Below are 12908 nucleotides of genomic sequence, written 5' to 3' on the forward strand. Positions count from 1 at the left end.
AAGCAGGGGGAGCAGCAGGCAGAGGGAGAAGCAGGCTCCCTGCAGAGCAAGGAGCCAGATGCGGAACTCGATCCCAGGACCCTGGGATCATGACCTGAGCTGAGGGCAGACGCTTAACCGACTGAGCCACCCAGGCATCCCTGGGCACCCCTCTTGTTATTTTTTTGTCACCTTTTTTTTTTTTTTTTAAGACTCAAGGCTCAAGACCTGAGCTGAGATCAAAAGTCAGACACTTAACCCCCACTGAACCATCCAGGCACCCCTCCTCTTGTTACTTTAAGTGAATTAATGATTACTTAAAAAATTTCTCAGTTTAGAGGCGCCTGGGTGGCTCAGTCGTTAAGCGTCTGCCTTCGGCTCAGGTCATGATCCCGGGGTCCTGGGATCGAGCCCCACATCGGGCTCCCTGCTCCGCGGGAAGCCTGCTTCTCCCTCTCCCACTCCCCCTGCTTGTGTTCCCTCTCTCGCTGTGTCTCTCTCTGTCAAATAAATAAATAACATCTTTTAAAAAAAAAATTTCTCGGGCGCCTGGGTGGCTCAGTTGGTTAAGCGACTGCCTTCGGCTCAGGTCATGATCCTGGAGTCCCTGGATCGAGTCCCGCATCAGGCTCCCTGCTCGGCAGGGAGTCTGCTTCTCCCTCTGACCCTCCCCCCTCTCATGTGCTCTCTCTCATTCTCTCTCTCTCAAATAAATAAATAAAATCTTTAAAAAAAATAAAAAATAAAAAAATAAAAATAAAAATAAATTTCTCAGTTTAATTTTTTAAAGATTTGTTTATTTGAGAGAGAGACAGAGAGAGCATGAGCAGGGGGAGGGGCAGAGGGAGACAAGCAGACTCCCCGTTGAGTGGAGAGCCTGACATGGGGCTCGATCCCAGGACCCTGAGATCTTGACCTGAGCCGCAATCATGAGTCAGATGCTTAACCAACTGAGCCACCCAGGTGCCCTTAAGATTTTATTTTTAAGTAAACTCTATACCCAGTGTGGGGCTTGAACTCCCAACCCCTGAGATCAAGAGTTGCACACTCCACTGACCCAGCCTGGCGTCCCTCTCAGTTTAATTTCTACTGTGTTAAATATCAATAGATATTTACCCACTTAACATTCTTTGGAGTCCTCAATTTTTAAGAGTGTAAAGAAGTCCTGAGACCAAAAAGTTTGAGAACCACCAAATTAAAGGAACAGGAAGAGGAGCACCTGGCTGGCTCAGTCAGTAGAGCATGTGATTCTTGATCTTAGGGTCATGAGTTCAAGCCCCAAGTTGGGCCTTGAGCTTACTTAAAAAAAATAAAATAAAATAAAAAATAAAGGAAGTAGAAAAGTTTGTGGTAATTTGATTATGGCTCAGTAAGCAGATTGGTTGAATTGTATGACAGAGAAAACAAAGCCTGTGGGGGGAAATGACCTAGTCTAATATAATAAGCAGGTGTTGAAAGTCGTTAACATTGCATTAAACTTTCCTCCCTCCTTCCCTTCCTCCCTTTCTTCCTTCCCTCCTTCCTTCCTTTCTTTTTTTCTCTCTCCTTTTTAGAGATCATGCATGATGTGATAAAGAAGGTAAAGAAGAAGGGGGAATGGAAGGTAAGTAGAGCACAATTAATGGTCTTAACAGGTGAGTTCATGTGGAAAATATAAGAATGGTGAAAATATAAGAAAATAGAGTTGGAGGAAAATGGTGAAAATATAAGAAAATAGAGTTGGAATAAATAGGAAATCAAGACTTTTGCTGTGTCCAGAGAGTACAAAATAAAAGGTAATCTATTCTGCCTCATTTTATGCAGTCCTGGTGAAGAAATCTCTTGGTCATAAAGCTTCTCTTAAAGATCATCTGGTAGGACAATTTAGCAGTGGAACTCTTTTATTCAAACAAAATATTGCCTGGAACCTCTTCTATGAAGTGGAAGAAGGTGAAATTATTCTGCTTGCTATGGGAGAGAAGGAAGTCCCTCTGGTGACCCGAAAGCATCTCCAGTTTGGAAAGCCCTCGTCTGGTCCAGCCCTATGTATCTGTGACTATATACAACAAAAGAAGGAAGCTTGTTTATTCATAGAGCATTGAGAGCAATGCTGGACGCAAGTCCTTAAGCCAGTCAGATTGATTGTGTCCTCACTTACCAGAGTGGGTGATTCAAGGGGGAAAGCGTGCTGTCCTCCACTCAGAAAGTCACTTGGTTGTCTGGAGCCAGGAAAACACGCTGTTTTACTTGAACTTCCCCATGTGTCATTGGAGGGTTTGTACCAATCGTTCTTGCCCCTAAGTTGTCCCACAGTCAAGAGCCCACATATTTTCAAGTTCACTTGGTCCAGGAACAACAGAGCTGCATGGTACAGAAGGGTTTTGGTCTCCGCCTCAGCCTTGTGTGCTTCTGTTTTAGCCAGCACGTCCATCCTCCTTTTATCTGTGTCTTCCTCTTTCTCTCTTACTCTTCCCATCAGTAATAGACTTGGGGACTTACCAATTTTATTTTTTAATGGAGACTTTTTTTTTTAAGATTTTATTTATTTATTTGACAGAGAGAGAGAGAGAGCACAAGAAGGGGGAGCAGCAGAGGGAGAGGGAGAAGCAGGCTCTCTGCTGAGCAGGGAGCCCGATACAGGGCTCGATCCCAGGACCCTGGGATCATGACCTGAGCCGAAGGCAGTTGCTTAACCAACTGAGCCACCCAGGTGCCCAGGGACTTGTGAATTTTAAACTAATCTTGAGGAAATTGCCTCATAAAATGAAAACAAATTGGTTCTTAGAGCTTTCTGGTCCCCAGTGCGTCTAGCTCCTGTTACCTTGGTTTATGTCATTAAAGAGGAGGAGAAATAGCCTTGTTTTAGCCAATGGCTTCTTCTCTCCACTGTGGGCTGAATGGAGATAGGAGTGGTTAGCTGAAGAATTGAGGGTCTGGAGCTTTTAGACCAGGACTGGCGTGTTCTTGTTCTTCCGGTCTGGACTGAGGTACAGAATGCTCCCAGACAGCACATGTGCAGGTACATCCTCATGGTGTTGGCAACACAGTCCTCCTCTCCCGTGCCGTACGTGTGGCACGAGTGTTCATTCTCCTTGTTAAAAAAAAAAAAAAAAGCTTATGCTCTGAAAAAATAATTTCCAGTATGGTTTTCTCTGAGTGTGGGTGCTGTAGATGATTTCTTTTCTTTTCTTTTTTTTGCCTTTTTTATGAGTAGTCATTTTCTTCATCATGGAAAAACTAAATTTTTTAAGCTTATAAAATTAAGTCAGCAAGAACAAACTCTTAACTCCTAGAAGGTTAGGTTTGGGTGTGGCATGGGAGAGAAAAGCTAGCGTGTATGTTAGCAAACTTCTGGCCCATAAGAAGTATTTATAACTTAATATTCTATTTTTCTGGAGCACTTTTTGAAGTCTGACACAGTAAGCTGATGAGAGAATCATAGCAAATCCCATGCAAGCCGTAAGCTATTCTTTTTGCTTCCAGGTGCTGGTGGTCGATCAGCTGAGCATGAGGATGCTGTCTTCCTGCTGTAAGATGACAGACATCATGACCGAGGGGATAACAAGTGAGCGCAGCTCTCTCTCCGCCCTTGAGTGAAACTTAGGCCTCCTCTTTCTGGCGAGCTTTCCCCCTCCCTATTCATTATTATCTCACTTGACTTCACATTCTTCCAACAACCCGGGTGGTAAGGCTGTAAGTTCTTGAGAGAGACCCAAGGCTTTCTTGTTTATCGCTAAATCCCTAGCACCCAATACAGTACTAGACAATCATTAAATATCTGGTAAAGGTGCCGAAAGGCAGGTTAAATCAAGGGGAAGAAGGCAGGCCACCAATAGAAACAGTGCACAAAAGACCTGAACGGCCACTTAACAAAGAAGAGATCCAAATAGCCAAGAAATCCATGAAACATTGCCCACCTACGTTAGTTGGTTAAAACCAGAATGAGATCTTGCTATACACTCATCAGATTGGAATATTTAAATTCTGTAATGCCAAGTGACAGATAGGATGTAGAAAAATGGGAACTCCTATATGACAGAGTGTCCATTAGTATGGTTACTTTGAAAAACACTGGCAGTGTCTGATAGAGTTGAAGGTGTGTGTGTCCTGCAAGCCAGACGGTTAGACGTGTGTCCTAGACAATCTCAGGCATGTGTGCCCAGAATGCACATGCAGGGATGTTCACAGAGCATTGTTTAAATAAATCATGGTATAGTCACATAGCAGAATACTATAGACAACGAAAATGAACGAACTCTGGCTATTCACAAGCACATGGGTAGATCTGATACACATAATGTTGAGCAAAAGAAACAAGATACAAAAGAATACTTACAGTGTGCTTTCATTTATATAAAGTTCAAAACTAGGCAGAACTAAGCTATGCTATTGTGAAATGCAGGTGTACGTGGTAAAACCATGAAGAGAAGTGATCTCATTCAAGTCAGGACAGTGGTTCTCTCTGGAGGGAGGGGAGTGAGGGTATGGCAAGTGCACTTCTATTAGTCCTGGCCAGTTCTGTTTCCTAACTGGGGAGGCACTTACGCAGGTGTTTACTTTGTAATTATTTGTATGTTTATGTGTTATTCACTCTTTGGACTGTGTGTTATAATTTCACAACAAATAGGCTTTTTAAAAAAGTTAAGTCACCTGCTCAAGGTCACTGGCCAGTGTCTCACACCTGAGACTAGGACTCAGACCTCTGGCTCCTGTCCTTGAGCTCTTATTCACATTTGTATGTAGCTCTTGTGTTACTCAGGGGCTCCTTTCAAGAGGGATCCTGTATTTTAATCTTTGGAATAGCATTCTCTTCTGAGTTATCTCAGAAGATTGAAAAGCAATACCTTCTGAGCTATTGTTTCAAACAAGGAAGTTAACCTTTGTTTTTCCTCTGAAAAAAAAAAAAATGTTGGGTGGAACACACCTGTTGCAATTTACTTCCTAATTTTTTTCCCCTGGAGACTTCATATGCTGTGTGGCTTGCAGACTGTTGCTGGTCTTTATCAAAATTACTACCAAACCACAACTATGGGAGGAAGAACTAGGAGGGTTGAGATTTCATTAAGCTAAATTAATTTAATTCAACGGTTTGTCCTTTATTCTAAGATTATGTCTTTCCTATTATTTGGTGTTAAAATGTTTTTAAATTGTGAAATTATGGTGATAATATATCATGGATTTTCTTATTGATTAAATTCTATGTGAAATATATACATATGAATATATATGTAATAATTTGGGGGTATAATCACACCTTGGATGTGAGTCCTTCATTTTTACTTTAAATTTTTTTTTAAGATTTTATTTATTTGACAGAGAGAGAGTGAGCACAAGCAGGGAGAGTGGGAGAGGGAGAAGAGGCTCCCCACTCAGCAGGGAGCCCTATGTGGGGCTCGATCTCAGGACCCTGGGATCATGACCTGAGCCGAAGGCAGTCACCCAACTGACTGAGCCACCCAGGTGCCCCAAGTCCTTCATTTCTAAAAACACTTTTCCAAATCCAGTGTATCTGTCACCAGAAACCTAGTCCTGTAAATGAGAGTACATAGTTTTTACTGTGACTTCTTGTCATTCAGTGAGCAAAGACTAGGCTTGCCCCTGTTTTGAGCTTACAAAGTTATTTTCTTCATTGTATTTTTTTTAAGATTCATTGATTTATTTATTTTAGAGAGAGAGACAGCCGGGGGAGGGGCAGAGGGAGAGGGAGAGAGACAATCCCAAACAGACTCCCTGTTGAGTGAGGAGCCCAATGAGGGGCTCCATCCCTGGACCCTGAGATCACAACCTGAGTTGGTCACTTAACCAACTGAGCCACCTAGGCGTCCCTCTTCACTGAATTTTTAAAGCTATTTTTTTCCTATCTCAAAGCAAAAAATGCACAAGTTAAGGGGCGATAGAGCCAAATGGAGCTAAGGAACTTCTAATGAAGAAGCAGCAGCATCCTGGCCCCCACTCCTTTCTCCCTCAGGGTCTGCTCTTTCTTCTGGTTATCCTTTTGCTATTTCTAGATAAATACTTAGCCTATTATCTTTGGATTCATTGATGGTAGATGTTATCTTTTAGCTCCCTGTGGTAGATGAAGGTTCAGCTCTTTCCCTGCTGCACACAGACTTTTCCCTACTCCCAAAGGTGGGTTCTAAAAAAGCTCTTTGCTTGGCAAAATTGAAAAGCAATCCTATGTGGAACCCCCAAAACATTTTGGGGGAAGTATTGTTCGCATATGAAATTCAGAAATCTATAACTACTGGTAAAGTAGGTGGTTGAAGGATTTTGGTATTTGAACATTATTTGGGGTGAAAAGTCTTTATAAATGTTACAAGGTATCATCCTAAAGTGATACTTATATTTGCTTAAATCCTCTGCATGGGAAGAATGGTACCAAGTGATTGTACTGTTCTCTCTGTACCAGAGGACAGTACAGCAGAGATAGCACATCCTAAGCTTTATCGGGGGGCTGGTGAGATGAGGATTATCCTAGAAGCTCTTCTTCCCAGGTGAAGTAGCTGACATAACTGTAAAGGAAACAAGCAAACCAAATGCTTGTGGTTTAACAAAATATGTTTAGTCTTTGAACTATTGGGAAGGACTGTGTTATACAGAGGGCATGTTTGGAATATCTTCATGTGACATACAGAAGAAAATGATAAAAACTATCCAATTGTTGATAAACTCCACCTGGAAATTCTAAAGGAATTGGGATTATTTAGGACAGATGAGAAAAAACCCGAAGGAAGGGGTAAAAGACTGTTGGTGACAGAAAGAGGTAGGATTTTCCATTTTTAACCATGAGATCAAGGGGTTTACTTAAACTGAAAAGGGAAATACTTAGTGTGATAAAATTTCAGGTTTTCTAACCTCTTGAGCATCGTGAGGCAGTGGAATGTGGTAACTCCAAGGAAGGGGCAAGTGATTTCCAACCCTCGCCCCAGAGATTTTCACCTGCAGCAGTCTGAAGGGGGCCTGTCTAGATTGTCTCTAGTTCTATGATCACTGGTTCTGTTTTCTTATTGATTGTGGGTTGCTGTTTGTTGTCTAGTCGTGGAAGACATCAACAAGCGCAGAGAGCCGCTCCCCAGCCTGGAGGCTGTGTATCTCATCACTCCGTCTGAGAAGGCAAGTCCCACCCCCAGAGGAGCTTTGGCTAAGGTTGCACATGCTGGCTTGGCGTCTGTGGCGCGGTGTCTGACGTTTCTAGGTTAAGCGCGCATTTAACACACTGCTCTGATTAAGCGTGCAATCCACAAACAGGGAAGGAGGGGTGCAGTGTGGAGTGAGAGTGCATTAAGCTCTCTGAAATACCACCGCTGTCCAGAAGGCCAGGCCCAGGTCAGTCTAATTCCCCCCTCTTGCACTCCTTCTCTACGGAGGAGATCCACTGTGTCTAATTAGTGACCCACCTTCAGAACTCTGGCATTTTGTACTTTTGGGTCTATATCATCATATCCAGGTTGTGTTGAAAATTACCTGTCTTAACATTTTGGGAGGTTGGTTCAAGTCAGTATCCAGACAAGATGCACCTCCTTGCATTTGGTTGATAGTTTTCTTAGGTCTCTTAATCTGTATAAATTCCCTTCAGTTTTCCAGTCCCTTTCTTTTCACTTTTGAAAACTGGCTTATATCTGAAGTTGCCAGAACTTCATCAGTGTGAGTTTCCTGGAAAGTATTTGACCAGTTTCCTCTTCTGTGAATATCTTCTCAGGAACCCAAGTTATAGTGGCTCCAAAGAACAGACTCTGTCTTCCGGAATGAGCTAAGAAGGCTTTGTTCATCTAAACTCTGAAACAATCCTAATTTTAAGTCTTCAGAACTCCGTTATGGGCAAACATGAATTATACATTAAAAAATCCCCTGCTATTTTGCACAAGCAGCTTGGATTTAACCCAGTTCAGATAGGTCCCATTTGCTTCTAGAACTGGATTCAGTTCCCTCTTTTTTTCCTCTCTACAGTCTGTCCACTCTCTCATCGGTGACTTTAAGGACCCACCAACCGCTAAGTACCGGGCTGCGCACGTCTTCTTCACGGACTGTGAGTACAGCTGGCAGGTGCCACCCCTGTCCTTCCAGGTTAGCGTTTCTGCACAGCAAGGCTGATCAGTAGGGAAGAAATGGGTTGTTGCCATGTTTCTCCTGAGCTTTTATACTCTCTTCAGAAGATAAATTGCATAAGAGACAAAAATAAACACATACAAAGACAAACCTACTCGGTCATGCCGTCCTTCCTGATGAAAAATAGCATCTCTCCTAAGGACTAGAGGGTTTAATGCTGAGAATAATTTTTCAGTGCTAGCTTTGATGTTTCACTGAATAGACTTCCAGGTATCACCATAAACTGTGTTGTATTTTCATCAGTTTTTCAACTACAAAAATAGTCCAGTCTGGCGGTGATGGTAGCAGACGGAAACTGCATCATTGTCCTGGAATTCACTTTCTTATTTTGTGGAGGTTTTGCGCATGGAGCCTAGTGCAGAATCATCTTGGTCAATCTTTGTTAAGAGCAAAGAGAGAGGAGTTGAGCTGGCTAACTTAAAACTTCAGCAATAGCAGTGCTCCCACCGTTCTTCTCTTTAGGGAAAGCCCCACAGAGCTCACCACTGAGGAAATGGGAAAGGTTCTTGCAAAGAATAATTGTATACTATTTGAATATGCATAAAAAAGGAGCAGAGAGGTGACATTAGTAATAATAAACCGAAAATGCTTTTCTGAGAACACAAACCCATTTGTTTGGCCCAGGAGAGCCCCTGGCAGTCCCAGTTTCCCCATCAAGTGGGTCTCCTGTGCAGCCGAGCTCCTGCAAGCGTCCCAGAGAAATGCCTACACCACCTTGCCAGTGGTTTCATTTTTCCTTATTGTATTTTTCATAAACATGTCAGATGTGTCGTGTCTGTTCGTATCACAGGCCTTTTCCTTATCCCTTGGGTTTTTTCCTTTCCTTGATATCAGAAAGTAGTTTTATTAGCTTATTAGCTCTCAGTATCTCAGTCTTTTTTGCCATTTGCTTCTCTATTAGATGTTGAGGGCCTTTTGGGTGATTTTACATTCCTTTTGTACCCTAGAGATAGGGGATATTCTAGGATGGGACGAACTTTCTAGTTGCCTTCTTAAAATCCTAATAAAATAGAAAATCCCCCAGACGTGTGCAACTGTTGAAATGGATGGGAAAACTTGCTGTCTTTTGTCCTTCTTGCAGCTTGTCCAGATGCCCTGTTTAATGAGCTGGTGAAATCTCGGGCAGCAAAAGTCATCAAAACTCTGACGGAAATCAACATTGCATTTCTCCCCTACGAGTCCCAGGTGAGGCTGAGTGGGGAGTGTGTAGAAAGTTTGCATCCTCGCTCCTCCATCAGGAGCTCTGGCAGGTCCTGACAGGGGTGCAGTAAGCAGAGTGGGGGAGGAAGACATCGTATTCTGAATTGCCGAATGACCTGTCATAAGTGGACGTTGATGGAATGGAAACAAGTGTTCCTTACGGGTCTGCCTGAGGCCCTCATCTTACTCTCTGGTTATTTCTGGCTTTTTTTTTTTTTTTTTTTAAAGCCCTCATGCCTTTCTTTGTGTGCATTTCATCCTTGCTCACAGCGTTCGCTCCTACTGGCTGACTCCTTGAATAACCAGAGGTAGCCAGTCCAGAAAGAGCAGGGAAGGAGAGCAGGGGAAGGGATCAGACAACACCCATCTGCTGCACGGGAGACTGGTTTTGTGCAGAGATCACCTCCCTCACGCTCTGCTGGAGGAGCAGATGGTAGCCTTCGTCAGTGGCTGTTAACACTTCAGATGCTGGAGCGTGGCGACAAACCTCTCCCCTTGGGAAAAAAACTAGGCTGTTAAGCCAGTAAAGGTGAAGCTGATTGTGAGAGAGCGTACAAAATTTATATCTTCATTTTGTAAGATCGGTTAACATGTCTTCTCCTGGCAAATAAGAAACAAAACTAACAGAACTCTTAGGCATTTTGTAAAAGTTGACTGTGGCTTATGGCATCTTTATAGATCAGCTTCTAGACATCAGAGAGTGACCTGTTCTTGGGTAAGGAGGGATGGAGAACATACAGTGTGAACACTTAAAGACAGTGTCTTTCCCTCAGCACTTAACGTCAGGCCTGTTTCCAGCTTAAAGGCAGGAATTTTTTTCTCTGTATGAGCCTACCTGGATTTAACAAAACACAACTTTAGTATATTCAACCAGATTACATTTCATATATTTTTAAAAAGTAATAAACTTTTTTTAACCACAGGTTTTCTAGAAGATCAAGGTAGTTGACAAAAGTGAGATTCTGAGAAATTACTGATAGCTGATAGACTAGGTAATTTAAGAGGAAATTTTAAACTTCTAGAATAAGAAGAAAAATACTGACAGTGTATTACTGAGGATAGGAAATTATCAAATCCATAAAAAGCTCCTTTATCTGCCCCAGTCACAGATGATTTCCAGCCTGTCCCTTACTTATAAAAACCTAAACTCATAATGGCCTAGAAGGTCTTATACTAATCTCCTCTCCTGTTCTTCTTCTGGCCTCCTCATTGTTCATCAGACACTCTGAGCACATACCTGCCCCAGGGCCTTGGCGCTAGCTATTGCCTCCATGTGAAAGTCTCCTGCTGGTGAGAAACTCCTCACCTCCTTCAAGCCCTTGCTCGTACATCACCTTCTCAAGGAGGCCTGCTGTCCTCCCTCCCGGCGGCCCTCCAGGCATTCTTTCCCTGCTCTGTCATGTTCTCATACACTTAAACCAGTTTCTCACATATCATATAGTTTACTTTTCATTATGCTTATTGTTTATGGTTATGTTATTCTTTTGTAAGATTGCACACTCCTCGAGGACAGTCATGTTTTGGTCACTGATAGTTCCCAAGTGTTTAGCACAATAACCGGCCTGCAGCAGACACCCAGCACATATTTGTAGAATAAATGAGAATATGTTTATAGACTCACTACCAAGGTTGGAGAAAACTCCCAACGGTTCACCATTCTGGATGCAAACATGATATATATTATATAATTTTTTTTTCTTGTTTCTTTTCCTTCTCAGGTGTATTCCTTGGACTCTGCAGACTCTTTCCAGAGCTTCTACAGTCCCCACAAGGCTCAGATGAAGAATCCTATACTGGAACGCCTGGCAGAGCAGATTGCAACTCTGTGTGCCACCCTGAAGGAGTACCCAGCTGTGCGGTACCGGGGGTAAGGCAGCATGCCAGTCTGCCTTCAGCGGCCTCCATGTGCCCACTGGGCGAGTAGCTTCCTTTTATCTTGAGATTCCTCTGGCAGTTGTCTCAAGAGGGTCAAGATTTGAGTATCTTGCATTTATAATCGTTCTTCCAATGTTTTTGATAGTCTCTAAATTTTATTGTGAAATGTAATAGTGCATCCAGAAAAGGGCATGAAATATATATATTCAATTACTGAATAGCTAAATGTGAACCCCTGTGTAACCACAATCCAGGCTTCCTGTGGTTTTTTAGCTCTTTCTAACCTTTCAAAACAAATACCGTCTTTGTAGAAGGTGTTCTGGAGTAAGAAAAAATACAAGGATAATTCTCCAAAGGACATATTCCCTAGATTTTATAAAGTCATTCACTTACTACTTATCTGCTGTGTGCTTAGTGCTGGGGAGAGAGTACTTATCTTGAAGACACAGCCCCGGCGCTTAGAAGCCCTTGATCTAGAAGGGAAGGTAACACGCATACCGACACCTGTGTGCATAAGGTGTGCACCCCTAAACTGCAGGGCCTGCGAGACCAGTGCCCGCGCACAGGACAAGGGCCTGGACATCCAGAGTCGGGAGAGGGCCCTTTGAGCTGAGGGGGTCAAGAAGGGCTTCAGACCAGAGGTGACATTTGAACAAGGTCTTAAAGGGCAGTTTCGGATTTCACTAGACCAATGAGGAGCACAGCGTACTTTGTGTGGACAGTTGGCTCTTGCCGTTGGGATGAACGGAAGTTTGGAGTTGGGAAAGCAAAGGGCAAATTTGAGGAGGATTGGCATTCTGGCAGAGTCACTGTGGAGGGCTGTGGGGCGTCTCTGGAGGGCAACTCAGTGGGGCAACTCTGAAGCCATTCCTGGAGGCCCTGGAGGCCAGGCTTGGGATTATGTCATTTAGTGGTTATCAGTGGGGACCTTTGGGGGGAATTTGCATGGGGGAGTGAGAGCAGCAGTGAGGCAGGGAGACCCAGGGGGTGGCCGCTGCAGGGGGAGCGAAGGGCCTGAACTGGCGGTGCCAAGGACCATTGTGGCGGCCTGTCCTTACTGACTCCTTGTCTGCTGGAATGTGCAGCCACGGAAAAGCCCCTCCCTCTATTATTGGTATTCCCTGACAAAAGCCCGGTGGAAATTAAGAAATGGGGGCCAGGCCAGAGGGTCGGGGGAGCTTGGAGTTCATTTGTGGAGGGGGTGGAATGGGAACGGAGCTGCTTCAGCACTGAGCCTGGCCAGGTGACAGGCAGTAGACACACACTCTATACAGCTGGGAGGAGCCCCAGGAAGTGCTGTCAGGCCTGGCCAAGGGGAGAGGTCCACCAGCTCTCACTTACATCTTTCTGGCTCTGCCAGCAGAAGTGTCACCTGCGAGCAACACAAAACAAGACCCAAGGGGATTTGAATTGAGGGAAGTGAGAATCAGGTGGGTGAGGCTCAGACAACCTGATCATGGGAGGAGAGTGGATGGCCAGGACCCTCTGTTGAAGTGTGGTGGTTTTTCTGAAGCCAGTGGGAAAGACTGCCTCTATATCCATTTGGATTTTTTTTTTAAAGATTTTATTTATTTGACAGAGAGAGGCACAGCGAGAGAGGGAACAAGCAAGGGGAGTGGGAGAGGGAGAAGCAGACCTCCCGCTGAGCAGGGAGGCCAATGCGGGGCTCGATCCCAGGACCCTGGGATCATGACCTGAGCTGAAGGCAGATGCTTAACAACTGAGCCACCCAGGTGCCCCTGGATTTTTTTTTTAAAAGGAACTAGAGG

The 12908-nt window shown here is 43.9% G+C and overlaps 1 protein-coding gene across 2 annotated transcripts in view; it reads left to right on the forward strand.

Annotated features, from left to right (window-relative positions):
* STXBP1 (syntaxin binding protein 1) overlaps positions 1–12908 on the forward strand; it is a 71029-nt gene that overhangs the window by 32217 nt on the left and 25904 nt on the right. For both annotated transcript variants that reach the window (XM_032418189.1, XM_032418190.1), the window contains exons 2-7: positions 1533–1582; positions 3442–3523; positions 6995–7071; positions 7906–7984; positions 9146–9249; positions 10983–11131. In XM_032418189.1, coding sequence (XP_032274080.1) covers positions 1533–1582; positions 3442–3523; positions 6995–7071; positions 7906–7984; positions 9146–9249; positions 10983–11131 — 541 coding nt within the window. The remainder of the gene's footprint in view (positions 1–1532; positions 1583–3441; positions 3524–6994; positions 7072–7905; positions 7985–9145; positions 9250–10982; positions 11132–12908) is intronic.

The sequence above is a fragment of the Phoca vitulina genome, unplaced genomic scaffold, assembly GCF_004348235.1.
Source record: "Phoca vitulina isolate PV1807 unplaced genomic scaffold, GSC_HSeal_1.0 scaffold21, whole genome shotgun sequence".
NCBI classification, from domain to species: domain Eukaryota; kingdom Metazoa; phylum Chordata; class Mammalia; order Carnivora; family Phocidae; genus Phoca; species Phoca vitulina.